This window comes from Hipposideros armiger, unplaced genomic scaffold (assembly GCF_001890085.2).
Source record: "Hipposideros armiger isolate ML-2016 unplaced genomic scaffold, ASM189008v1 scaffold_1302, whole genome shotgun sequence".
Lineage (NCBI taxonomy): Eukaryota > Metazoa > Chordata > Mammalia > Chiroptera > Hipposideridae > Hipposideros > Hipposideros armiger.
In genome coordinates, this window is record NW_017732652.1 from 1 (window position 1) to 25,598 (window position 25,598).

Here is a 25,598-nt window from a genome sequence, read left to right on the forward strand (position 1 = left end):
AGGAGCCAGGACGGTTATGGTGTTTTTCCCAAGGCCACACAGCTAGTAAGTGGTGAGCCAGGATTTGAACTGAGACCTGCCTGTCTCGATGTCCTTCTCCCAGGACTCAGGTGTCACTGCCTCCCCAGATTCCTATACTGTGCAGGCCTCCCACCAGAAACAATGATATCAGTAACATGGAGAAGAAAGAGAAGCAAAAAGGAAACATCTGGTTAGAAATGACCAAACCAAGTCAACCACTAAACTGTTTAACACATAAACTGCACAACTCTGACTTGAGTCAATAATTTTGTAGCCAATGACCAACCTCAATATTTACCAGCTTTATAGCAACCCTCTAAGAGGCTCTCCCTCCTGTTCCCAGAGAAAGGGGGTGAGAGAACACAAGAGCACAAAACTACTCTTCAAAAACAGCCATGGTGACCTCCTCTGCATCATCTCTATGCTGGGGCTCCACCCTCTGCTCCAATTCTTTCCCAACATCTCCCATGAGTTGCTCCAGGTCTAGGTCACTGGAGGTTTCATTATCAGGGGATACACCACCAGCTTCCTGAGGTGGTGGCTCCTGGGGTCCAGGCCCCTTTGTCCTTACCATGGGACAGGCCCCACAGTGTGCTGGCCATTTGGCACCATTCTAGCCTCTTTTTCCTCAGACGTTGCTTGCAGATGACATGGTTGTCCATATGAAAAATTTTAAGTAATTGACAAAAAAGAAAAAAACTTCCTGGAACTATTAAATGATTGTAGCAAGGTTGCAGGATACAAGATTAATATACCAAAGTCAATTGATTTCTTACATACCAAAAATGAACAAGTAGAATTTGAAATTTAAAACACAATACTATTGACATTAGCACCCCCCAAAAAGGAAACAGTTAAAATCTAACAAAATATACACAAGATCTATGAGTTCTGACAATTAAGTTTGCATACTTGTTGCAATGATGCTGCCAACTTTTTTTTATATGAGGGATTATTCATTATGAATTTGTACTAACTGGACAAACAGTTAACCAAGTTTACTATTTGGAAGTGCTGAAAAGGCTGCATGAAAAAATTAGATGACCTAAACTTTTCATCAACAATTCATGGCTCTTGCATCATGACAATGCACCAGTTCGTACGGTGGCACTGTCTGTGAGGGAGTTTTTAGCCAGTAAACAAATAACTGTATTGGAATAGCCCCCCTACTCACCTGATGTGGCCCCCAAGGACTTCTTTCTTTACCCAAAGATAAAGGAAATATTGAAAGGAAGACATTTTGATGACATTCAGGACATCAAGGGTGACAGCTCTGATGGTCATTCCAGAAAAAGAGTTCCAAAATTGCTTCAAAGGATGGACAAGATGCTGGTGTCAGTGCATAACTTCCCAAGGGGAGTACTTCAAAGGTGACCATAGTGATATTCAGCAATGAGGTATGTAGCACTTTTTCTAGGATGACTTTGCAAACATACTTGTCAGACCTCGTATATGAGAAAAATTATAAAACTCTGATGAACAAAATCAAAGAACTAAATAAATGAAGAGATATTTTATGTTTGTGGGTAGGAAGACTCACTATTGCCAAGAACTCTGTTTTTTCCTATTTTATCTATAAATTCAATGCAATCGTTATCCAAATCCCAGCAAGTAATCTTATGGATATCGACAAACTTATTCTAAAGTTTATGTGGAAAGGCAAACGACCCAGATTCGTCAATACAATATTGAAGGAGAAGAACAAAGTTGGACTGACCCTAGCCAACTTAAAGACTTACTATAAAGCTATAGTAATCAAGACAGTGTGGTCTTGGTGAATGAATAGACAAATAGATCAATGGAACAAAATTGAGAGCCCCAAAATATTTCCCCATAAATATAGTTAACTGAGCTTTGACAAAGGAGCAAAGGAAATAAAATGTGAACAGAGAAAGTCTCTTCAACAAATGGTGCTAGAACTGGACAGTCAAGTGCAAAAAAAAAAAAATAGAATGTAGACACAGACCATACACACTTCACAAAAAAATTAACTCAAAATGGATAATAGACCTAAATATAAACCACAAAACTATAAAACTCCTAGAATATAACATAGGAGAAATCCTAGATGACCTTGGGTATGGTGATGACTTTTTAGATACATCAAAGATCCGTGAAATAAATAATTGATAAGCTGTACTTCATTAAAATCAAAAACTTCTGTTCTGGGGCCTGCCGAGTGGATCAGTTAGTTAAGAACTTGCCCAAGAGTGCAAGCTCTGAGCAACAGGGTCACCGGTTCGATTCCCACATGAGCCAGTGAGCTATGCCCAAGCTGAGCTGCCGCTGAGCTGCCAACATGTAGCAGGATGGCTCAGCTGGTAAGAGCATGTGCTCCTAACAAGGCTGCTGGTTTGAATGGTGGGCTACACCCACCTGCAACTAAAGACTGAACTCAGCACCTTGAGCTGAGCTGCCGCTGGGGTGTTTCAGGGAATAGAGCATGCACTCTTAACAACAAGGCTGCTGGTTTGACTCCTGCATGGATGGTGGCTATGCTCACCCTCAACTAAGACTGAACTTGGCACCTTGAGCTGAGCTGCAGCCTGGATGGCTCAGTTGATAGAGCATGCGCTCTTAACAAGGAAGCTGCTAGTTCGACCCCCGCTTGGGATAGGGGCTATGTCCACCCGCAACTAATTGAACACAGCACCTTGAGCCAAGCAGTGTGACTGGACTTGGAGCTGAGCTTGTGCACCCTCCACAACTGAGATTGAATAACAACAACGTAGCTGTTCTCCTTTCCCAATTCCCCAATAAAATCTTTAAAAAAAAACCAAAAAACAAACCAAAAAAACTTCTGTTCTACAAAAACATTGTCAAGAGAATAAGAAGACAAGTCATAGACTGAAAGAAAATACTTGCAAAAGACACATCTTATAAAGCTACTGTTATCCAAAATATGCAAAGAACTCTTAAAACTCAAAAATAAGAAAACAATCCAATTAAAAAATAGGCCAAAGACCTTAACAGACACTTCACCAAAGAAGATATACAGGTGGCAAATAAACATATGAAATGATGCTTCACATCACGTCACTAGGGAAATGCAAATTAAAACAAGATACCATGACACTTCTATTGGAATAGCCAAAATCTGGAACACTGACAAGGATATGGAGGAACAAGAACGCTCACACATTGCTGGTGGGAATGCAAAATGGTACAGCTACTTTAGGACAGTTTGGTGGTTCTTACAAAACTAAACATATTCTTACCATAAGATCCAGCTATCATGCTCCTTGATATTTACCCAAAGGAGCTGAAAACTTATGTCCACACAAACATCTGCATGCTGATGTTTTTAGCAGCTTTATAATTGTCAAGACTGGGACGCAAATAAATTGTCCTTCTGCCAGGGGCAGGGGTTTGTGGTGGGCAGAAATAAATATGCAGGGCACAGAGCATTTTTAGGGCAGTGCAGATATTATATATATATATATATATATATATATATATATGTATATATGCACATTTGTCAAAACCAATAGAATGCACAAAACCAAGAGTGCACCTTAAGGTAAAATATAGCCTTTGGGTGGTTATGATGTGTTACTATAGATTCATCCTTAGTAAAAAAAAAAATTTACCATTCTTGTTGTCATAAATGGAAGGGCTTTCTTTGTTTCTTAAGGCTGAGTAATATTCCTGTGTGTGATTGTGTGTATGTACACATACACATTTATCTCACTTTTTTTTTAGCCATTCATCTGTCAATGAACTCCTAGGTTATTTCCATATCTTGGTTATTGTGAATAATGTGCAATGAACATGGGAGTGCAGATATCTCTTTGAAATACTGATTTCATTTCCTTTGGATATATGCCCAGAAGTGAGATTACTGGATCATATGTTAGTTCTATTTTTAATTGTTTGAGGAACCTCCATACTGTTTTCCATGATGGCTGTACCAATTTACATTCCCACCAACGGTGCACAAAGGTTCTCTTTTATCCACACCCTTGCCAACAACTGTTTTCTCTTGTTGTGTTTATTTTTTAATAATAGCCATCCTGGCATGTGTGAAATGATATCTCATTGTGGTTTTAATTTATATTTCCCTGATTATTAGTAATGTTGAGTATCTTTTCATATAACTGTTGGCCATGTATGTATTCTTTGAAAAAATGTCTATTCACATCCTTCACCAATTTTTAAGTTGGGTTTTGTTGTGTTTTTTTTATTTTTGCTATTGGGTTGTATGAGTTTCTTATATATTTTGAAATTAACTGCTTATCAGCTTATCAGATACATGGTTTGCAAATATTTTCTGCCATTTTATAGATTACTTTTTATTTTGTTGATTGTTTTCTTTGCTGTGAAGAAGCTTTTTAGTTTGATGTAGTCCCACTTATTTACGTTTTCTTTTATGTCTTTGCTTTCAGTGTCATGACCAAGACGAATGTCAAGGAGCTTTGTCCCCATGTTTTCTCCAAGTTTTATGGTTTCGGGTCTTACTTTTAAGTCTTTAATCCATTTTGAGTTAATTTTTGTGTATGGTATAAAGGTCCAATTTCATTCTTTTGCATGTGGGTATGCAGTTTCCCAGCATTATATGTTTTTTAATAAAATTGAATGCTACACATGTGAAAATTAATTACAGCTACCCACAATAAATGAATAAATCTCAGGATCATAATATTGAGTGAAAGGAAAAACAAGTTGTAGAAGAATATTTACAGGGCTGGCCGAGTGGCTCAGTTGGTTAAGAGCTTGCTCAAGAATGTTGCTCTTAGCAACAGCGTCGCTGAAGTCATGACATATTTTTTCTGTTTTTCATTGCAAAAATGCGTCATGACTTTTCTGACAACCCAATAATAAAATGTGTGGTAGGGGTGGGTGAGGGACTGCTCCTCTTCTGGAGGTGACCCTGGATACAGATGCTGAGGAGTTTGCTGGTAAGGGTCTTGAAGCAGAGATAGCTGGGACAAGGTCTTTGCTTTCTCTGTGAAAAAAGAAGTGCTGCCCCCTTCTGGTAGTGAGGAGGGACTGGTGTGGTGTAATTGACAGCTACTTCAGGGAATGGAAGAAGGCATAAAAGAATTGCAGTTAAGACTTACCTAGGGCCAGCCGACTGGCGCGTTGGTTAAGAGTTGGCTTGGGACGCCAGCTCTGAGCAGCAGGGCCCCGGTTTGGATCCCACATACGAGGGCCAATGACGCTGCGCCCTCTACAGCTAAGATGGTGAACAATAGCTCACTCGACCTGGAAGCTGAGCTGCCATGAGTCGCCGGCGACAGCATAGGCTGCAGTGGAGCTGCAGTGGGCTGCCCTAAGCTACTGTGAGTGACTGGCAGCCAGCAGGAGCAGCCAGCAGCCTGTGTGAGCTGCCAAGAGCCACCATGAGCGGCCATTCAGGGCCCAGTGAGTGATCTGCCTCACCCGGGAAGAGCGCAATGATAATACCAACATTGGCCAGTGAAGCAACGTCCTTCACAACTAGACTGAAGAACAAAAGGACAGCAACTTGTCTGTTCCCCTCCCTCAATTCCCCAATAAAAAAAATCTTAAAAAAAAAAAAAAGACTTACCTAAAACTGGAAATGGTGAACTTTTAGCATCACCAGTTTATGCACACACCCGTTGTGGTATATTGCAACTGAAGAAATGGGCACGAATTCTTTGCAGCTTCTTCTATCAAGAGGTGGAGGCGATTTCCTGAATCTGGGCTGGCCTTATAACTTGCTTTGAGCAACACAATGTGGTGTAAGTGATAACTGTGCAATTTCTGAACCTAGACCTCAAGTGCAGGTGGCCTTGCAGCTTCTGCTGTAGCACTGGGAACACCTCTGCCACCATGTGAACAAGAATGAGCTAGCCCAGGGGTCGGCAAACTGCGGCTCGCAAGCCACATGCGGCTCTTTGGGTACGTACATGCGGCTCTGAAGTAAAATTGAAAATGAAAATAAAACTATCATAGTTTCATTTATAAAAATTTTAAAGGATATTATTCACATAATGGTGATTTCATTTGTTTTATAGGTCTCGCAAAACTTCGAGGGACAGGATTAGCTCTTTCACCTCAAAAGTTTGCCGACCCCTGAGCTAGCCTACTGGGGATTGAGAAAACACATGGAGAGAGGCCCCAGTCAACCCTCAAATTCCAGGTAAAGCTCCCGATGCGTGATTGAAGCCATCCTAGACCACTCAGCTGCAGCCCAGGAGGTCCAGATGAATCACAGGTTTGTAAGAAATAATAAATGTGGCTTTAAACCACTACTTTTTGGGGTCATTTGTTGTACAATAAAAGCTAATTGATACACCATTCACTCATTGTTTAGACAGTTTTTAAAGCATATTCATAATTACCCTTTTGTCTGAGTTTTCATCCACTCCCTGATCCTCTTAGACTGTAAACTCAAAAAAACATTTCTCTCCAAACAAGCTCTTATGTTTCCTACTAGAAAAGCAAAACTACAAAACCCATTTTGTGTGTGTGTGTGTGTGTGTGTGTGTGTGTGTGTGTGTGTGTGTGATCTGTTGTTAGGCAGTTTAGGGCCAAATGTAGTGTTCATTTTCTGGAAGTATCCTGATCAAATTCTTAAGTTCCTGGTAAAATTATCTTCACCTTATACCTGGTTTCTAATCTTCCTTTTAATCTTTATTTTAATTATGCTCTATTGTATACATATATCTATGGTAGCCACTTGGAATCTTTTTTTAAAATAGTCATAGTAAAAATTATGAATAATAGCCTCCTACATAAACTCAAGCTTTCAGCCCCTCATCAAGTCTTCATTCCTTTCATACATTTATCTTCTAGGAATGTGATGACAAAGCTCTGCTTCAGGGCCTTTTTCTGATCCAGAGCCAGATGGCAGCCAAGAGAAGGAGCAGCTTGGGTGAGTGCATCCCATTAGATCACCTAGGTGGGTGTGGGGTGAAGGCTTGCCGACCTAAAGGGCTATGCCCATAACTGGAATTAGCCTCTCCCTAGAGTAGTTATGGGATGGGCAATAGCATCTGGAAGCCTTCATTCACATGCTTCCTCTGATGTTTACTAACTCACGTCACTTAATTTTTCCATCTACTTCAAGAGAATGGTTATAGTACACGCACCTGGCACACTCAATAAATTTTACCTTTTTACTATTTAGCCTGTTATATTTTTCTCCTTCCCCATAGCCCTGGCCCCTGGAACTCATACCTCCCTGGGTTCCTGGCCCCCAAACCCTCTGGCTTCTACCACTGAGATATGGGGCACTTGCTATCCTGCTCCAGCTGTTTCTTCTTCAATGTTGACAACATCCTAGGCTGCCCGGTTGGCCATGTGGTCCACATGATGGGGGCTCCATGCTACGGCAGTGGAAGGAGTATCTGCAAAACACTGTGCCCTGTGAGTGGTCGTGACAGGAGAGGGTAGGACACTTGAAACCTCATGAAGGAAGAGGTGAACAGGGCAGGCTTTGAAAAACACCCCTTTGCTTGCAAAGTGGACTGGATGTTGCAACTTCTCAGAGTATGGGCTTGGACAGACACCTAAGTCCTGGACAAGGAGTCAGAGCTGGGTCACAGATTATAGAAAACTAGATCAGAACAGCATGTACGAGGTCTGACAATTAAGTTTGTGAACTTGTTGAAATGATGTTGCTAACCTTTCTTTATATGAAAGAGTATTCATTATGATTTTGTACCAACTGGATAAAGTTAATTAAGTTTACTATTTGGAAATGCTAAAAGGCTGCGTCAAAACGTTAGACGGCCTGAACTTTTCGCCAACAATTCACAGTTCTTGCATCACAACAATGCACCAGCTTACATGGCACTGTCTGTGAGGGAGTTTTAAGCCAGTAAACAAACAACTGTATTTGGACACCCTCCCTACTCAACCTGATCTGGCCCCCAATGACTTCTTTCTTTACCCGAAGGTAAAGGTAATATTGAAAGGAAGACATTTAGACGATATTCAGGATATCAAGGGTAATACAATGACAGCTCTGATGGCCATTCCAGAAAAAGAGTTCCACAATTGCTTTGAAGGGTGGACTAGGCGCTGGCGTTGGTGCATAACTTCCCAAGGGGAGTACTTCAAAGGTGACCATAGTGATATTCAGCAATGAGGTATGCAGCACTTTTTCTAGAATGAGTTCGCGAACTTAATTGTCCAACCTCATATTTATTTCATGGCATTTATAGACGAAACACTGAGCTCTGGAGCATTCAGAGAAGTATCTTGCATAGTTTCTGCTCTCAAGGGGCACCATGAAGAGAGGATATTTCTCAAAAAAATGACCAACACCAGGCATTATTTAATGCTAAGAGAATAATACAGAGAATTCATTACAAGAATTTAAAGTTGGGTTAGAAAAATCAGGGTAGGTTTTCTGTAAGTGATGAGCTGAGCTGAGCCTGGATGGTTAGGATGGTGGAGAAAAGAGAAGACAGCAGGGGGAGAATAGGATCAAAGGCCTGGAGGAGAGAAGGAAGATGTGGGCTTATCTGGAAGGCAGCAGGCAGTCCAGTCAAACTGGATCAGACTTCAACTTGAAAAGGACTAGGAGAGGAAGTTTGGGTTATTCTGCAGGCAATGTGAAGCCACTGAATATTTGTGAGTAGAGGAATCTAATCATATAGGTCAAGCTTTCCTGAGAGTTTTTACGAAAGAAAAAAAGAAAAAGAAATAAAGAAAGGAAGAAAAGAGCAAGGAAAAAAAAAAAAGCTTGAAGGAAACTTCTAAGAGTACACTCTGGGCCCAACTTCCTAGTATCTTATTCCGTTATCAACCTTCTTTCCACACTGCCCTCACTGCCTCTCTCTAATGGATCATTTGCATCAGTGTTTGCATCCATTCAGGACTCCTCTTACTGCAAGCTGCTGAAAATACAAAGCAGCTTAGGCAGAAAAGGGGTTGATGAGTTCAGTGGTAGATCTGACTTTCAAGGCTCAAACTTGTCCTCAGGTCTCTTTCTCTTAACTGCTAACGTCTGCCCCCTACTGTTTAGCTTCATTCTGTCTCCATTTGGTGGCCCAGCAGCAGTGGGCTCTTCCAAGAAGGTGGCAAGATGTTCCATCCTCCCACATCAGTCTTACAGGAAGAAACTAGACTCTTTTCCACTAGCTCCTGCAAAATCCTAACATTACCAAGACTGGACTAGCTTGGGTGACCCGTCCAACCTGGAGACATCAGTGCAGCCAGTCGGATGTGTTGCCCTGACCAGGCCGGAGTTATGAGAATACCTATGTTCTGGAAAGTAAGGACTGGAATTTATATTTGTACACAATCATAGTGCATAGCTCTGAATAACTCCTGACCTCACCTCTCTTCCTCCCCACAGCCCTAAAGATGGATCTACATGCCACATATCAGACAGGGCCTCTGATGGCCGTGGAGATCACTCGGGTCATGGCGCTGTACTGGTGGGCCCATAGCTGGTCCCTGCGCTCCCTCCACACACCAGTGGCCTCCCTGCACTCCGTGGCCCCAGAGCTGGGGGGCCTGGCAGGGGGCCTCCACACCATGGTGGTGCTGGGGCCCACTTTACCACCTTCCCTGCATCCTTCTTTATCTGATGACTGAGGGATCTGGGCAGCTGTGGTTGCACTCTTGTGGTCCTCAAGCTGGTCAACACCAGCTACAAGTCTGTGTGTGGCAGAGGCTAGTTTACCTTCCAGCTGAACCAGCTCCTCCGAGCTGCCTTTGTTGACCTCCGTGTGGCCTTTCCTGGGAAATGACCTCTAGCCTGGCCATGCCCAACAGCAGTCACACAGGCAGCTTGTCATCCACAAGGTAGACTTCCTCCTTTCTTTCATCTACCCCACCTGAGTGCTTCTGTCAGTCCTGGGGCTGTGTGGATAGAGGGCTTGGGGACTGGGACAGTTGTGAAGAGGACCTCAGTCATAATAGGACTTCTGGGATACGGGCAGGTGCCATCAACTTCTCTCCCCTGGAAGACTACAATAACTTCCTAACTACAGCTGATTCTGTTCTTGCTCACTCCAACCCATTTTTCACTCAGAAAGTATTTTAAAACATAAACGAGACCAGGTCATTAGCCTGCTCAAAACCCTAAGGTTTCTCAGTAAAAATCCAAACCCCTTACCATGGCCATGAGGCCCTGCACAGGGGCCCTGCCTAACTCTGCACCCTCATTTACTGCCACTCTTCCAACCCCATGGATTCCTGCTGCTCAAGCAGGTCAAGCTGTCCTGCCTCAGGGCCTTTCATATGTACTGTTCCTGTGCCTTGAAGCCTCCTCTCCCAGATACTCATATAGCTGGCTTTCTTTTCATTGAGTTCTCTGATCAAACATCATCTCCTCAATGGCTTTCCCTGACCACCCTCCCACTCCAGCACTCTATCCCCTTCCCAGCCTTTTTTCTCCTATCACTAACCACAATTTGTAATTATTTGATTTACTACTATTATTGTCTCAATAGAATCTATTCTCCAGGAGGGGCGGGGAGTTTGTCCAGCTTGCTCAGTGCTGTATTCCCGTGACCTAGAGCAGTGCAAGACATTGCAGGTGTTAAATATTCAATGACTGACTGAATGAATGAAAGTCAAATGACTAAGGTGTTACTTCTATGCCCTGAATTTTCTCTCAGCAACATGCATTTCATGAGAAATAAGCAACTAGCCAAAGTGTTGCAGTTGTTGATTACATTTGCATGATTATCACTATTAATGCTTCACAGTTACAATAGGGCAGTGTGATTTTCAATGTAGTTTCCTATTTTTTATTTGGGAAGACTCTCCCAAGAACATTCTCCCATTTTATTAATGGAGCCTGGAGAGATGGCACGCAGCTGATCGAGTCCTTGGTCCTAGTTTGTTTGCAAAAGTAGATACTGATGACAGCAGTGGCAGAAGCACCTGACCTCGCTGGAAAACCGGCCTCCTGGAAAGGCTGGTAGTTACCACCCTGACTCTTCTAACTTTGGCTGACGGGGTCCTTTCAGTGTCCTGGACGTCAGTCCTTGGCTGGGGGGAAGGGGGAGCTTCCCTGACAGGAGTCCAGTCTCTTCCAGGGCTTATCCGTGCACTATGGGCTCCTTGTCTACGACCACGGGATTCTGCCGGCAGTTACCTGGACCCTTTGTCTCTGGATTCCAGGTTTCCCTGACAACCCTGAAGGGAGCTCCGTGACCAGGCACGACCACGTCAGCAGTGCCTAAGACCCTCTTCCGGCTCCGCTCCTGGGCCACCGGGTCTTCACTTAGCGCCTTCCACGAGTCTTCGTCCCTATCGCGTTCAAACACATCACCCACCACCGCTACGGTGCCCAGGGCCGTACCCGCCACCACCACGCTCACGTCCCGCTGGCCGCCATGGCCCGGCGTGGCCCACACCTCGAGTCCCGGCCCCAGCCGCAGAGGCCGTTCCTCACCCAGCCCGTGGGGGAGGTAGTAGCCTCCGGGGAGGCAGAAGTCGTGCGAGACCAACACAGCCGCCCCGGGAAACAGCCCCAGGTTCCCGATGTGATCCGAGTGTCCATGAGTCCCTACCACCAGAGTCAAGTCTGCGGGACTCACTCCCTGCCCGTCAAGGGCCTTCAGGAGAGCCTCCCGAGCCCAGGGGCCCCCAGTGTCCACAAGGATGGGGCCACGGGCTGCCTCCTCCAGGGCCGTCTTCGCCTCGCCGCCCTTGGACAGGGCCTCTCGATGGCTGGAGTCCGAACTCCATGTCCCGGGCAGGATAAGGGTCACGGAACCGTCGGCGCGCACCGCGTCGCCAACCCCCTCGGGCTCCGCGTAGCCCTGCAGCAGAACCACCACAGAGTAGGAGTCGCCGGGCACTCGCAGAGGGAGCTCCCCGCGCAGCGGCTCGGTCCGCAGTAGACTGCTCATGGCCGGAGAAAGACAAGGGGCTGTGGGCGACTGTCCAGTACCTTCGGGTTCCAACACGCCCCCGGCCTCGGTCCAGTGGCACCTCCAAATCTGTTTTTTGACACCCCCTCGCACCCTTAAGATGGTATCGCCCACTACGGATCCGAAAATGGTACCCGCCCAACCTTTTCTTCCGCGTTAATCCACCCATACTTCAGCGTTTTCGGCCCCCGCCCCGCTCCTTTAGCGTGGTAGGTCCACTCATCACCCCCCAGAGGATGTACTTTTTATTTTCGTCGCTCTAATCGAAGCCATTCTTTACCTTGGACCTAGTTTTATCGTCTCTCTTGGGCTTTGCCTCACTCCGAGGAAAGAACAGAAATCGGAAAAGCGCGAAGAATTTTGACCTTTGCGAGCTCCCGTAAATCCATGTATTGCGGCTGGGGGAGCATCGCACGCTGAGTTTTAATCCCCGCGCACTCTCTGGCATGCGCAGACAGGGCCTGCACAGACCCAAGCCTGAATACGGGCCTCGGCCGTGTTTTCCCTACCAGCCTCCTTCGGTAACATTACAAAGCACTACTAGCTTCTAACAGGGTGGCGGCCAACAACCCTATTTTCTGAGAACTGCCACATCGGCCAGCTATGCTGTGTGTACGGCAGTTGTTTGAAACTTTGGACCCAGCTGATATATATATATATATATATATATTTTTTTTTAAGTTTACTAGCGATATAGAAAATTTGGCACCTGTGAAATTATGTGGTGGGCCCTCGGTAAAATTAATAAAGTATCTACTCCACCTAATTTACCAACATAACCCCATCCCCATCCAGTGTCCTTAAGTTTGTTGTCATGTAGTCTGGATGCAGACAGTGTATATGTCGTAGAGAATACCCTCTGGGTCTAAAAAAAGGGCAAAGTGACCTTACCAAGGTCCACAACTCCTATACCATCGCTGACCTCTGGTGGTGAGGGGTAGTAGTAGAGATATTCAAAGGGGAAAGCCTTCAATACTGTCACCACACAAACCTACAGTTAAGGAGCTAGATGGCAAGCAGAGAGCTCATCTGTTGGGGTAGGGCTTTCACCTACTGCACACACCTTTCTTCCTATAACCATGCTGTACCATCAGGATCCTGCCTGAGACCAGATGGGAGAGAACAGCTACAAGCTCTGAGTTGGGTCACTCACAACATCACCCTTAAAGCTGTGGGGCAGGGAGAACTCAGATTGCAGAGTGCTCTTCTCTGTGACCCCTGCCCCTTCCTGGGAGATCAAAAGCAAAGGTCAAAGATCCTCTGGGTCATGCTTGGAGTGGCCTGGTGTGTTGGTCATCTCTCCTTCCTCTTCCTCCTTCTCCTCTTGTTCTTGCTCCTCCTTTCCTTCTGTCTTCTCCTGCCCATCGGTGATCTTCTCCTTTCCAGTCCAATTTTCCTGTAGACACGCTAGGTTGGGTAATAGAAAACAATTTAGACTGTGGTCCTGTGGGTAGGGGATGTTGTTGCCTGGCAGGAAAGGGGCAAGCGCACACACTTACCAGTTTCAGCAGCTGGAAGCACATGACCTTCACAGAGAAAATGCTGTAGGGGCTGCTCCTGATGGTGGAAGTACCAGTCTCCCACCACGTCTTCAAACTCCTCCAGCATCGTCTCACACTGGTCAAGTAGAAGGGTCAAAAGGGTCTCTGCTTTGCTGGGCTTTGGAAACCCTCCTCTTTGCTCTTCACTCCCTGTCTCCCCGCCCCACCTTAGAGAGGCAGGTAGCCAGAAGGTTAAACTTGGCTTACTAGATGTGTGATCCTCATTCATTCAACAATCATATACTTGCACCTACTCTGCCAGGTAGGTTATTAAACTCTGAGTCTCAGCTCCTTGCTTGTAAAATGGAAAATGGTAATCAGGTTATTGTGAAGGTAAAATGAGGCATCTGAAATGTATGTGGCCTTGAGTTTACCACATGGTAGGTGCTTGGTAAGTGGTAGTACGTATTATTAGCCTCCCTTATTACTTCTTGATATGCTCCTGGGCACACTGCAATTAGTGGCAGAGTTCTCAGTCTCACCCCTTCTCCCTGCTCAGGGAAAGACCTCCCTAGGATCTAACTCCCCTTTCAGGTTCCCTTCACACCTCCTTGGTCATTGCAGTATCCTATCTTACCTGCTTCTTGAGGAATGTGACCTCCACGCTGGGCTCATCCCACAGCTCCAGAGGGATCCCCAGATCCACCTTCACCCCCTTCTGCACCAGGCCTTTCAGCGTTGCCATGGTCTGACTCTGCCCCTAAGAGATGGGAATTTGGGATCAGCCCAGTTCACTACCCACCTCTGTCCATTTCCAATGTATCAGATTTGTCAACTACTGGAGACTTGGGTGAATTCCATGAGGGTGAGATGAGGCAGTCTTAACAATGGAGGGGACACTCGAGAGCTAGGGGAGCTGGGCCCCAGAAGATACAAGTCTGAGAAGTAGGATCCTGCCCTGGGGAAGAGTCTGACCTTGGCATATCTCAGTGAGCCCTTGCGCTCAGCATGAACACTGTAATCCAGGATCCGCTCACATAAATTCTCCAAGGCCTCTTCTAGCCTTGTCTCTCTGTGGGAAGAGGGAAAACAAAGACTCCCTGAATATTGTACGAGCTCCCAGGGCTCCTTTGGGGGTTGGATGGTGGAGGAGCACCAAGAAGGACTCACGAAACACTGTAAGGGACATGTCTCTTCCTCTTGCCTGTGTCCAGCACCTGCCCCAGCTCTAGCACCTCTCGAGATCGGCCAGTGCGACTCAGCTCTTCCTGTAGCTCCAGGCTCAACAGCTTACACACTAGATGTTTGAGGGGATGTGAGAAATAAACAAACACACCAGCAACTCATTCTGCAGATGAGCAAAGGCAGCAGAGTATGATGGTTACCAGTGCAGACTCTGGAGCCAGCCTAGCTGGGTTGCAATCCTGACTCAGCCACTTAGCTGTGTGACAATCCTACTGTGCCTTGGTTTCTTTACCTCTAAAATAGATATAATAATAGTATCTCTTCATAGGGGTGTGGTCAGGATTAAACAAATCAGTCTATGGAAAGCCCTTAGAATACTGCCTGGCACATAGTGAGCACTGTATAACTCTTTGCTGTTGTTCTGCAATTATTTATTGAGCTCCTTCTGGATGCACAATAGAAATACAGAAAGCAATAAGACCCACAATTCCTATCCATGGGACACTACCAATGTAGTTGGGGACAGATAAAAGACAACAATATGGTGTGATGGACCCTACACTAGGGGTTAAGACCAAGATACATAATCTCATTAGGAAATGCAAAATTCATTCAATGTTCACATATTGACTTCCTACTAGGCTGCAATTTCCTTAAGGGTGAGCACTGCATCTATTCCACCACTGTCTTTCCAGCACCTAGCATGTGACCTGGCACATGATAGGTCCCAAGAAAGGGAGTGGCCTACACAGAAGTGCCAAGTGAATTAAACACAAAGGCAAGTAACAAAAGTGCCTAAAATGTGCCAGGCACTACGCTAGGACCTGGGAGACACAGGTACTCTCCTTCCCTCCAACGGCTTACAATGTGGTTGGAGGTGACAGATAAGAAAGAAGACTTCCAAAGGAGCTGACATTTGAACTGGATCTTGAAGAACCACATACAGAAGGGAGAGGGTCATTCCAGGCAAAGGGAAAAACAACATGCAAAGGCACAGAGGTTCAAAAAAATAAGGCAAGCTCCGTGACTACTAAGAAGTTCAGTGTGGCTTAAGCATGGGCACTTTGGGGATGGAAGTTGGGGTACGGAAATGCAAGAAAGGTAGGGGCATACAACAAAGATACATATGCTCTGCCCTAAAAAATATGGGCTGTAGTCTGATAACAGCAGGCAGCTTGCAGCGGTGTTGGATCAAGGACAAGATTGCATATATGTTTAGAAAAACTGACAGTTGTCGGGGGAGAAGGGTGGGACCAAGTCTTGAGGAACACTGATATTGAAATTCAGGTTAAGGGTAAAATAATTCAGGGAAGAAATTAATGTCAGGAAGGCAACAAACTAGAGAACCAGAGCACTCAATTACTCAGCTCCGAAGTGACCCCTCTGAGCTGGGCCACAGAAGACGCTGTTCACTGTAAAATCCATACAGTACACAACCTTTGCAAAGCCTCACACTATGGGGAACCTCTCCTAGCTATGTGGCCTCCTCTTTTATTTATGAGCTTCCAGGGCTGACTTACTCACCTTTAAACTCCCTCAGGAGAGCGTGGGACCTGTAATTTGGGAGCGTCTCTGCTGAGGTGGAGCAGATGTCCACATGGTATGAGTGTCACACCCCGCTCCTGCAGGTTTTCCAGATTTTGGTCCAGTGGCAGGGGAAACACACACACACACACTGAAGATGCTCAGTAGAGTGGGCGACCCTGCACAGATAGTCCTGAACTACAATTCCCACAAACCATTGGGCCATAAGCCAGCCAGAAAAAGCGGACTCTCTATGGGTGTCTCATGGGAATTGTAGTGCCATAGTTTTGGGGTCGCGCTGTGGGTTCCCTCCCTTGATCCCATTCAATTTCCAACAACTCCGCCAGAACCTTCCTCAGTCCATCTGGTCCGATCCAGACAAAGTACATGGGACAGAGGGATGCAAATAAGGGCTACTCCCTTCAGATACCTTCGCATTTGCTGGGCAGGCGTTCTGTGTCGTCGTCCTCCTCCTTCGGCGTCCCAGCCCAAGCACCGTACACAGCCAAAATGAAAAGCAACATTCCCAACCGCACAGGTCCCATGACAGAAGTGCTGTCCACAACCAACCACCCCTTGCCTTCAAACCAACTTCAGGAAGGCTGCGGGCCCTTTAAATTCCAAGGCGGCCAGCAGTAACTTTAATCTAGCGTGGAACAGGAAGCGTATGCGCAGTGCCCGCCCAAGAAGGGGTGGGGCCTCCCTGTGTTCAGGGCGTCCCCGCCTCGGTTTTGTGGCGCCTCCCGAAGGTCCTGGTCGCCCGGTAGTGGAAGAGATAAACAGAAGTAATTATAGCAGGGGGCTGTGCTCTTTACACGTAGACATCGGAACAGAATTTTTTCATATCGTCTCAGGCCGTGAGCCTAAAGAACTTATTCCGACTCGGAGAAGGGGCAGTGACTTGCTCCCCATCTCTGCCAGGACCTGCTCCCGGGAGGGGGCGGGGCCAACATGGCGCCGAGCGCCGGGTGAGCGGCGCTTTGGCTGCGGTGAGAGTCTTTTCCTGCGCGGGGCGCTCGGCTGGCGGGGGTGGGTCTGAGTGGTACCTGGGGGTAGACCCTTTGACGTGCCTGTGTGGGGACCTGGAGGAAGACGGTTGGTTGTGTGTTCGTGCGCGTGGGCTCTGTGTATTTGCGTTGGAGGGATGTTGGGGGATGAGGTGGGCTCTGCTGCTGCTTTCGCACTGGATCCATTGCCTGGGAATCTTCGACCCACTTCCCTGCAGAGGGATCTACAAAGATGTAGCTCAAGTAACCCTTCTCTGTGAAGCCTTCCTGCAGACTCCACTGACCAGAGGGGCTCCTGAAGCCCTCACGTGTTTTATGAGCCTTTACTGGCAGAGGATACTGCAGGGTATTGAAGGATTAGTAGGAGTTCGCCAGGAAACTGGGACACCACCGCTTCTTGTATACCCGGCTCCAGGCACAGAGTATGTGTTGAATAAATGTGTTCCCCGCAGATAAGACTTACAAAAGTGGGAGAGGAGATCTGGGATGGTTTGAGAAGAACCAAATTCTTTTGCCTCCATCTTCCCACCCCTCCATCACGTCCCCACCTACACCCCGCAGTCAGTCCTAAACATTTTTTTTAAAGAAATTTTTTGGGGGAACTGTGTTTTTCCAGGACCCACCAGCTCCAAGTCAAGTAGTTGTTTCAATCCAGTTGTGGAGGGCGTTTTTCCAGGACCGATCAGCCCCCAGTCAAGTAGTTGTCTTCAATCTAGTTGTGGAGGGCGCAGCTCCTTGGCCCTTGTGGGAATCGAACCAGCAACCCTGGTGTTATGAGCCTGCGCTCTAATCACCTGAGCTAGCCGGCCGCCCCAGTCCTAAACACTTGACATTAGTCTTCCTAATGCCAGCTTCAAGCAAGCCACTTTTCTTTTTACCACAAAGTAGATTTTCAAACTTGGGCCTGTATTTTGTTCATCTTAATAGTGATACTGAGTATGTATTGAGCACATACATCTCCAAGCCTCATAATTCATTCATTTATTCAACAAATATGCATTATTTACAATGTCTCAGGCAACTGTCTGTGGTCTTGGAATATATCAGTGGACATAACAAAGATCTATGTCTACATAGTGCAGGAAGGGATGTGTGTGGTGGTGATAAACAATAAAAAATACAGTATATATTAGATGTTCAATGCCGTAGGGGGTGGGGGGGAGAAAGCAGAGTGGGGGTGGGGTAAAGTAAAATAGGGTGGTAGGAATAGGCAGCCAAGCTGACATCTGGGGAAGAGCACTCCAGGCTGAAGGAACAGCAAAACCCATAAAACAAAAGCATGCCTGTCAGTTTTGAATAGCAAGCAGGATCAAGGTGTAAGAAGGAAGGGAAGGAGAGCAGAGATGTAATGGAGAGGGCAAATCATGTAGGGCCTTGTAGATCATAATGAGAATTTTGGGTTTTACTTGATGGCACATGGGGACCCATTACAGGGCTTGAGCAGAGAAATGACCCAATCTGGTTTATAATTTGACAGAATCACTCTGGCTGCTATATTGGGAATAGATGTAGGAAAGCAGGGGTGGAAGCAGGAAGAGCTTATCAGGAGGCTCTTGAAGTTACCCAGATGATAGATGTTGAGGACGAGACCATGGAGTGGGAGTACAGGAATCAGGTCGGGCCGCCTGGTGGATTTGATGTGAGGGCTCACATAAAGAATGAGCTCCTAGATGGATGGTGGCATTACAAAGACAAGAAAAGCTGAGTCTGGAGCAAGTGGGGAGGGGGAGATCGGGAATTCAGTTTTAGTGGAGATTTTAAGTAGACAGTTTGATATACAAGCCTGGAGCTAGGAAGAACACTCGGCTGGGGATAAATTTGGCCATCATCAGCCTAGAAGGGATACTAAAAACAGAGGTTGAAGTCACCAAGCAAGTAAGCGTAGCTACAGAAGAAGACTAAGGACTGAGTCCAGCACATTCCAACATTAAGCAGATAAGAGGAAGAAGAACCAGTAAAGGAAAATGAGAGGGAGTGGCCAGTGAGGTAGGAGGAAAACCAGGAAGGTGATATAGTGCAGCAGTGGAGTAAAGAAAGTTGTCAGAAGGGAGTAGTCAGCTATGCCATGTGCTGCTGAGAGGTTAAGGAAGATGAGGACGGAGAGTGGGCCTCAGATTTGGCTGTGACATCATCAGTGACCTTAAGTGGTTTCAGGGACCTAGTGAGGTCAAAAGCCTGATTGGAGTAGGTCCAAGAGAGGAGAGGAATTAGAAACAAAGTTAAGACAACTCTTTTAGGAAGTTTCATTGCAAGGAGGAGCCAAAAATGGGGTATAGCATGTGGAAAAAATGGGATGAAGAAAAAAAAATTTTAAATATATAATTTGGTGAAATACACATAAAACTTATCATCTTAACCACTTTTAAGTGTAGTTTAGTGGCCTTAAATACATTCACTTTATTGTGCAACCGTCACCACCATCCATCTCCAGAACTCTTTTCATGTTGTAAAACTGAAATTCTGTACCTATTAAACAATAACTTCCCATCTTCCCTCCTCCAGCCCCTGGCAACCACCGTTCTACTTTTTGACTCTTGAGTTTCACTACTCTAAGATCCTCACACAAGTGGAATCATAGCATATTTGTCCTTTTGTGACTGGCATGTTTCACTCAGCATAATGTCCTCAGGGTTCATCCATGCTGTAGCAGGTGTCAGAATTTTCTTCCTTTTTAAGGCTGAATAATATTCTACTGTATATATACCGCTGTTTTGTTTTATTAAGATGGGAGAAATAACTGCATTTTGTAGGCTGATGGGAATGATCTGGTAGGTTGAGAAATTGATGATTCAAGGAGATGGGAGAAATACTGGAGCAATGCTTGAGTTGGTGACTGGCATGAACAGTTTATAGTAACAAGTGGGAAGGCAGAGTATGTGGGCACCGGTGCTACTTGGGGGTAGAAATGGTAGTGGGAGTCTGTGGAGGTCCCTTCTGATGGCTGAAAGTGAGGAAGGAGAAAAGGTGTCACATAGAAGAGAGAGACTGAGAGCATAGAGGTATATCTGATTGTCTGGCAGCATTAAGGGCCCACTTGAAGTTTATGGCCATTAATTTAAAGTGGGAATTGGTCATGATGGTTGTATGTTTTTCACATCACGTTGAATTGTGTGGGTATATAGGCTCAGAGTGGGAGGATTGTATTTAACCAATATTGTGTTTGTGTCAGGCATGAATAATGATGAAAGAAGGGGCAAGAGAGATGCAGGTATCCGCAAAACAACTTTAGGAAAAAAGTGTTTTCCACATTTTACAGAGAAGAAACTCAAAGCTGGGACAATTTAAATAATCTGCCCAAGTAACACAGCTAGGTAGTGAGTGCTAGGACTGGGATTTAAATTGAGAGTCGAGATCATTTTGTACCTCACTTGCACAGTGCCTGCCAGAACTCAATAAATTATGTTGAGTTGGATTCGATTGCTACCTCCTTCTGTTATACCCAGTGCTGACTCATGTGGAGATGGACAGAAGACCCCCCTGAGTTCCTTCCCTCACATCCCCATTGCCCTCCATTTGTTGTGACCTCTCCTGACCAGATAGCCCCTCTTCTTTGGGTCTGACGTTTCTTTTTCTCTCTTCCCCTATCCTTCTGCCAGGGCCTCCCATCTCTCCATCTCTCCACCCTGGGGGCATCATCCTTCAACGGAGGGAGGAGGGGCTCCAGAATGGCTGAGGAGAAGAAGCTGAAGCTCAGCAATACCGTGCTGCCTTCGGAGTCAATGAAGGTGGTGGCCGAGTCGATGGGCATTGCCCAGATTCAGGAGGAAACCTGCCAGCTGCTGACAGATGAAGTCAGCTACCGCATCAAGGAGATTGCACAGGTAGCCTGGTCCCTCTACCCAGCCCTGCATTGTATTGAGGATGCTGCCCAGGCCCCCTTCTTCCTCAGGGTCTTGGGCTGACATCGGTTCTCCCACCTCAGGACGCCTTGAAGTTCATGCACATGGGGAAGCGGCAGAAGCTCACCACCAGTGACATTGACTACGCACTGAAGCTTAAGAATGTTGAGGTGATTTGGACACCCAGGACTGAGATGGGGGGCAGGGTGGTGAGAGCATTCCTCCCAGACTCTGCATTTGCCTTCAGCCACGTCTCCACGGGCTCCCTTCTCATCCGTGTGTCTCTCTCTCTCCTGATTTAGCCACTTTATGGCTTCCACGCTCAGGAGTTCATTCCTTTCCGGTTTGCCTCTGGTGGGGGCCGGGAGCTTTACTTTTACGAGGAGAAGGAGGTTGACCTGAGCGACATCATCAATACCCCTCTGCCCCGGGTACCCCTGGACGTCTGCCTCAAAGGTCGGAGGAGAGGAGAGCAGGGTGGTGGGGAAGAGGGAAAGGGGGAGCAATGCATATAGGTTTGAAGAAGCTCACAAGGAAGAAACCCTCAGTGTGAGATCCCTGGTGAGTTGCAGGAAGTGGGAACAGGATTGAAAACACACATTCCTTAGTGTGAAGTGAATCCCTAGTGTCCATGTCCAGCAGTTCAACTTGACACCTTCCTTCCTCACAGCTCATTGGTTGAGCATTGAAGGCTACCAGCCAGCTATCCCAGAGAACCCACCCCCAGGTAACCTCCATGCCCAGAGCCCACCGCTCTCTATATCACTTTTCCTCCTTCCTTTACATCTACCGCTCTTGACACTCCTGTTGTGGCTGCTTTCCCACCAGCTCCCAAAGAGCAGCAGAAGGCTGAGGCCACAGAACCCCTGAAGTCAGCAAAGCCAGGCCAGGAGGAAGATGGACCCTTGAAAGGCAAAGGTCAGGGGGCTGCTCCAGCTGATGGCAAAGGTCAGTACTGCTAGACCAGGCCTGTCAACTCTTGCCCCAGAGCCAGATGGTCATTTGTAAAGTGGGTGAGGTCAGGGTAAGGGGCGAGACCTCAGACCAGAGCCTCAGAAGGGATCTGGCAGCCTAATGGAAGTGGGTCTCCCTAAGTGGGGGAGTGGAGGGTCAAGGTTTGTCTGGTACTGAGGCCTCTTCTGGAGCTCTTTTTCAAACCTGTCTTCCCAATTCACACAGGGAAAGAGAAGAAGGCACCACCCCTGCTGGAGGGGGGCCCTTTGCGACTAAAGCCTCGAAGTATCCATGAGCTGTCTGTGGAGCAGCAGCTGTACTACAAGGAGATCACCGAAGCCTGTGTGGGGTCATGTGAAGCCAAGAGAGCGGTGAGGCCCCACCATCCTGCCTTTACACCGAGACTCCTCTTGAAGGCCCCACAAATTCCTTCCATGGTGTCTGTCTCCACTTTACTCATTCCCCTCCTCCCACAGGAAGCTCTTCAGAGCATTGCAACAGACCCGGGGCTCTATCAAATGCTGCCAAGATTCAGCACCTTCATCTCAGAGGGGGTGAGAGGATTAAGGAAGGCCAGGACTGAGGATGAGGTTCCATGGGGTGAGGAGGGGATGCTCATCTAACGGATCTCCCTGCCCTATCACTTCTCCCTCCTATAGGTCCGTGTGAACGTGGTGCAGAACAACCTGGCCCTGCTCATCTACCTGATGCGCATGGTGAAGGCACTGATGGATAACCCTACGCTGTATCTAGAAAAATACGTGAGTGGTCCTGCCCACCTACCTCTCATCCCAGAGTTCAGGGATCTCACTGCCATCAACAGGAAGCCATTTTTCAGAATTAGCTGACTTGGCACTTCTCCCTTAGGTTCATGAGTTGATTCCAGCTGTGATGACCTGCATCGTGAGCAGACAGCTGTGCCTGCGGCCAGATGTGGACAATCACTGGGCACTCCGGGACTTTGCTGCCCGCCTGGTAGCCCAGATCTGCAAGCATTTCAGCACAACCACAAACAACATCCAGTCCCGGATCACCAAGACCTTCACCAAGGTGAGCCAGGGGAACAAGGAACAGGGCCCTTTCACATCTCTACCTCGGGTTGTCACCATGACAATGAGAGATTCACCCAAACCAGTGGGGGAAAGGACTCTGAAAACAAGGGGCAGAGGCCCGGGGGAGTGGGACTGGAGCCATATGTATCTGCAATGTCTTAGTGATCTACAAGGAAAGTGTTTATAAGAGATTTGGGTCCTTTCAGGCCCCTTTATCTGAGTTTATTTTCCATCCCCTTACAGAGCTGGGTGGATGAGAAGACACCGTGGACCACGCGTTATGGCTCCATCGCAGGCCTGGCCGAGCTGGGACATGATGTCAGGCCCCAGGGGGATGCACTGGGGGAGGAGGCATCTTGAAGTCATAGTGGGCAAGAGCCCTCCACTTGGGAAGCCCTCTGGTGACCCCAGGGCCCTGGCTTCTCCCCTTCCTTTCCAACAGGTAATTAAGACTCTGATTCTGCCCCGGCTGCAGCAGGAGGGGGAACGGATCCGCAGTGTCCTGGATGGCCCTGTGCTGAGCAACATTGACCGCATCGGAGCTGACCACGTGCAGAGCCTCCTCCTGGTGACCAGAGCCCCTTGCCCTCCCTCCACTTCTTCCCACTAATCCCCCACTCCCTACCAACACACACACACACACACATACACACACACACACACACACACACACACACACGTGCAGTGTTTAGCAATCATGCGGTATCTTTTATTCACTTATCCCACCTTTGCCTCCTTTATTCAGAGCACACCTCAGTCTAATACTGTTTTGCAGATGGAAAGACTGAGGCACAAAGGGATTAAGTAAGAAATAAGAGGTCCTAACCTCAGCCTGTGACTTCTAGACTACACTGCCCTGGACGCTTCCGCATCATTCTGGCCCTTTCTGTGCAAGGCAAATGCCCTATAGACCAACTACCCCTTAGATATTACCAGGGTATTCAGCAAGTTCTCTTCACACTAGTTGGTGCCTGTGTTTCCTCATGAAAAAAAACCCCACAGCATTCCTTGCACACAATGCTATCCTAGCAATTTGACCTCCAATAGGAACATACTAAAATAACAGTTTGGTCTCCAAGAGGAACATACTGAAATGATGGGTAATATCCTTTTTCACCCCTTCACCAATCTTTTGAGCGTCCCAGTCCACCCTCTACCTGGCCCTCCCTCTACCTGGCTTTTTTTTGCATTCTCTGCAGAAACACTGTGCCCCTGTTCTGGCAAAGCTGCGCCCACCGCCTGACAATCAGGATGCCTATCGGGGAGAATTTGGGTCCCTTGGACCCCTCCTCTGCTCCCATGTGGTCAAGGCCCGGGCCCAAGCTGCTCTGCAGGCTCAACAGGTCAATAGGACCACTCTGACCATCACTCAGGTCAGTGACACTGCAGGGCGGAGGAAGGGTGACCAAGTGGAGAGGAGTAAGGTGAAATGAAGAAAAATGGGGGTGGGGTGGGATACAGCCATGGTTCCCATCAGGGCAGGAATCACAGACACACCCACGCTCAGGAATGAACTGTGTAAAATCAGGGCCCTCTGAGTCAGTCTTGGGGGAGGGTAGTCCCTCAACCCCAGTGAGACCGATTGAGGAGCAAGAGGAGCCCTTCTTTTTCATAGATGTTGACATTTTCTTCTTGCCTCTTTTTCCTACAGCCCCGGCCCACGCTGACCCTCTCACAGGCCCCTCAGCCTGGCCCTCGGACCCCTGGCTTGCTGAAGGTCCCTGGCTCCATTGCACTGCCTGTCCAGACACTGGTGTCTGCACGAGCAGCTGCCCCACCTCAGCCTTCCCCTCCTCCAACTAAGTTTATTGTAATGTCATCCTCTAGCGCCTCATCCACCCAACAGGTATGTGGAGTGTGTGGGACCAGGGATGGTGGGGAGCATGTCACCATGCATCTCTGAAAGAGCTGGGGTTACCTCAGAGCACCCTGGGGAGCCCCAGAGTAGAGCCCAGTCACCTCTGGGCCCAAAGACAGGAACTAGGAGCACTTCCTAAGGGCCTGCAAGGCTGTAGCTACTCCTGAGCAAGGCTCAGGGGTTGAATAGTTCGGTTGAAGCAAGTGAAGTATTCCCCCAGTCTTGGGGAATGGGGAGGACACAAGGCAAGAGGCACAGCCTTTCCTTTCTTCCCCTAGGTTCTGTCCCTCAGCACCTCAGCCCCTGGCTCAGGCTCTACCACTACTTCTCCTGTTACCACCACGGTCCCCAGCGTGCAGCCCATTGTCAAGCTGGTCTCCACCGCCACAGCTGCACCACCCAGCACTGCCCCTTCTGGCCCTGGCAGTGTCCAAAAGTACATAGTGGTTTCTCTTCCCCCAACAGGGGAGGGCAAAGGAGGCCCCACCTCCCATCCTTCCCCAGTCCCTCCCCCATCCTCAGCCCCTTCCCCACTTGGGGGCAGTGCCTTCTGTGGGGGAAAACAGGAAGCTGGAGATAGCCCCCCTCCAGCTCCAGGGACTCCAAAGGCTAATGGCTCCCAGCCCCCTGGATCTGGCTCCCCTCAGCCGGCACCTTGATGCTGTCAGACATCTGTCAATCTCTTCCTCAGATTCTCTCCACACACGCACACATGCACGCTTACTAGGTGGAAGGAAGTAGGAGCCTGCTTCCCCTACTTTAACTTTCTTTTTAGATATTGTACAGCCAGCTTTTCAGAATAAAAGTTTGATTTGTACGTTCTGATCCACCTCAATCCTTCCTGTGACCAGTACTATGGGAGGGTCTAAC

At 47.4% G+C, this 25,598-nt stretch overlaps 3 protein-coding genes across 5 annotated transcripts; 1 reads left to right on the forward strand and 2 right to left on the reverse strand.

The window, feature by feature from the left end:
• Window positions 1–10,671: 10,671 nt before the first annotated feature.
• On the reverse strand, window positions 10,672–11,954 carry MBLAC1 (metallo-beta-lactamase domain containing 1). Its single transcript, XM_019633406.1, has one exon. The coding sequence runs from the start codon at window positions 11,805–11,807 to the stop codon at window positions 10,992–10,994; it is 816 nt and encodes a 271-aa protein (XP_019488951.1). The 5' UTR covers window positions 11,808–11,954; the 3' UTR covers window positions 10,672–10,991.
• A 106-nt stretch (window positions 11,955–12,060) lies between these two features.
• Window positions 12,061–16,698, reverse strand: CNPY4 (canopy FGF signaling regulator 4). The gene is made up of 6 exons (XM_019633407.1): window positions 16,449–16,698; window positions 14,480–14,606; window positions 14,285–14,381; window positions 13,947–14,069; window positions 13,328–13,445; window positions 12,061–13,235 (listed from the first exon to the last, which is right to left on the reverse strand). Exons 1-6 carry the CDS (start codon window positions 16,561–16,563, stop codon window positions 13,078–13,080), a joined length of 738 nt encoding a protein of 245 aa, XP_019488952.1. The 5' UTR covers window positions 16,564–16,698; the 3' UTR covers window positions 12,061–13,077.
• A 53-nt stretch (window positions 16,699–16,751) lies between these two features.
• On the forward strand, window positions 16,752–25,553 carry TAF6 (TATA-box binding protein associated factor 6). 3 transcript variants are annotated; one of them, XM_019633400.1, is made up of 15 exons: window positions 16,752–17,007; window positions 20,622–20,846; window positions 20,948–21,034; window positions 21,167–21,320; window positions 21,535–21,591; window positions 21,693–21,812; window positions 22,044–22,189; window positions 22,295–22,372; window positions 22,478–22,579; window positions 22,686–22,868; window positions 23,114–23,188; window positions 23,313–23,438; window positions 24,070–24,243; window positions 24,522–24,716; window positions 25,007–25,553. In XM_019633400.1, exons 2-15 carry the CDS (start codon window positions 20,691–20,693, stop codon window positions 25,385–25,387), a joined length of 2,034 nt encoding a protein of 677 aa, XP_019488945.1. In that variant the 5' UTR covers window positions 16,752–17,007; window positions 20,622–20,690; the 3' UTR covers window positions 25,388–25,553. The 3 variants fall into 3 exon arrangements, with proteins under 3 accessions (XP_019488945.1, XP_019488946.1, XP_019488947.1); XM_019633401.1 differs by having other exon boundaries at window positions 16,943–17,447; XM_019633402.1 differs by lacking the exon at window positions 16,752–17,007 and adding an exon at window positions 17,028–17,047.
• The last annotated feature ends 45 nt before the right edge of the window (window positions 25,554–25,598 follow it).

What these genes read in the sequence shown, in the direction of transcription:
- TAF6 (XM_019633400.1), top strand. Translation starts at nt 20,691, where the DNA reads ATGGCTGAGGAGAAGAAGCTGAAGCTCAGCAATACCGTGCTGCCTTCG. An exon ending in TGCTCCAGCTGATGGCAAAG is followed by an intron (nt 21,813 to 22,043) that starts GTCAGTACTGCT and finishes CAATTCACACAG; the next exon opens with GGAAAGAGAAGAAGGCACCA. An exon ending in TCACCAAGACCTTCACCAAG is followed by an intron (nt 22,869 to 23,113) that starts GTGAGCCAGGGG and finishes ATCCCCTTACAG; the next exon opens with AGCTGGGTGGATGAGAAGAC.
- MBLAC1 (XM_019633406.1), bottom strand. Translation starts at nt 11,807, where the DNA reads ATGAGCAGTCTACTGCGGACCGAGCCGCTGCGCGGGGAGCTCCCTCTG.
- CNPY4 (XM_019633407.1), bottom strand. Translation starts at nt 16,563, where the DNA reads ATGGGACCTGTGCGGTTGGGAATGTTGCTTTTCATTTTGGCTGTGTAC. An exon ending in CCTGCCCAGCAAATGCGAAG is followed by an intron (nt 14,607 to 16,448) that starts GTATCTGAAGGG and finishes TCAAACATCTAG; the next exon opens with TGTGTAAGCTGTTGAGCCTG. An exon ending in GCTTCCAGCTGCTGAAACTG is followed by an intron (nt 13,236 to 13,327) that starts GTAAGTGTGTGC and finishes TACCCAACCTAG; the next exon opens with CGTGTCTACAGGAAAATTGG.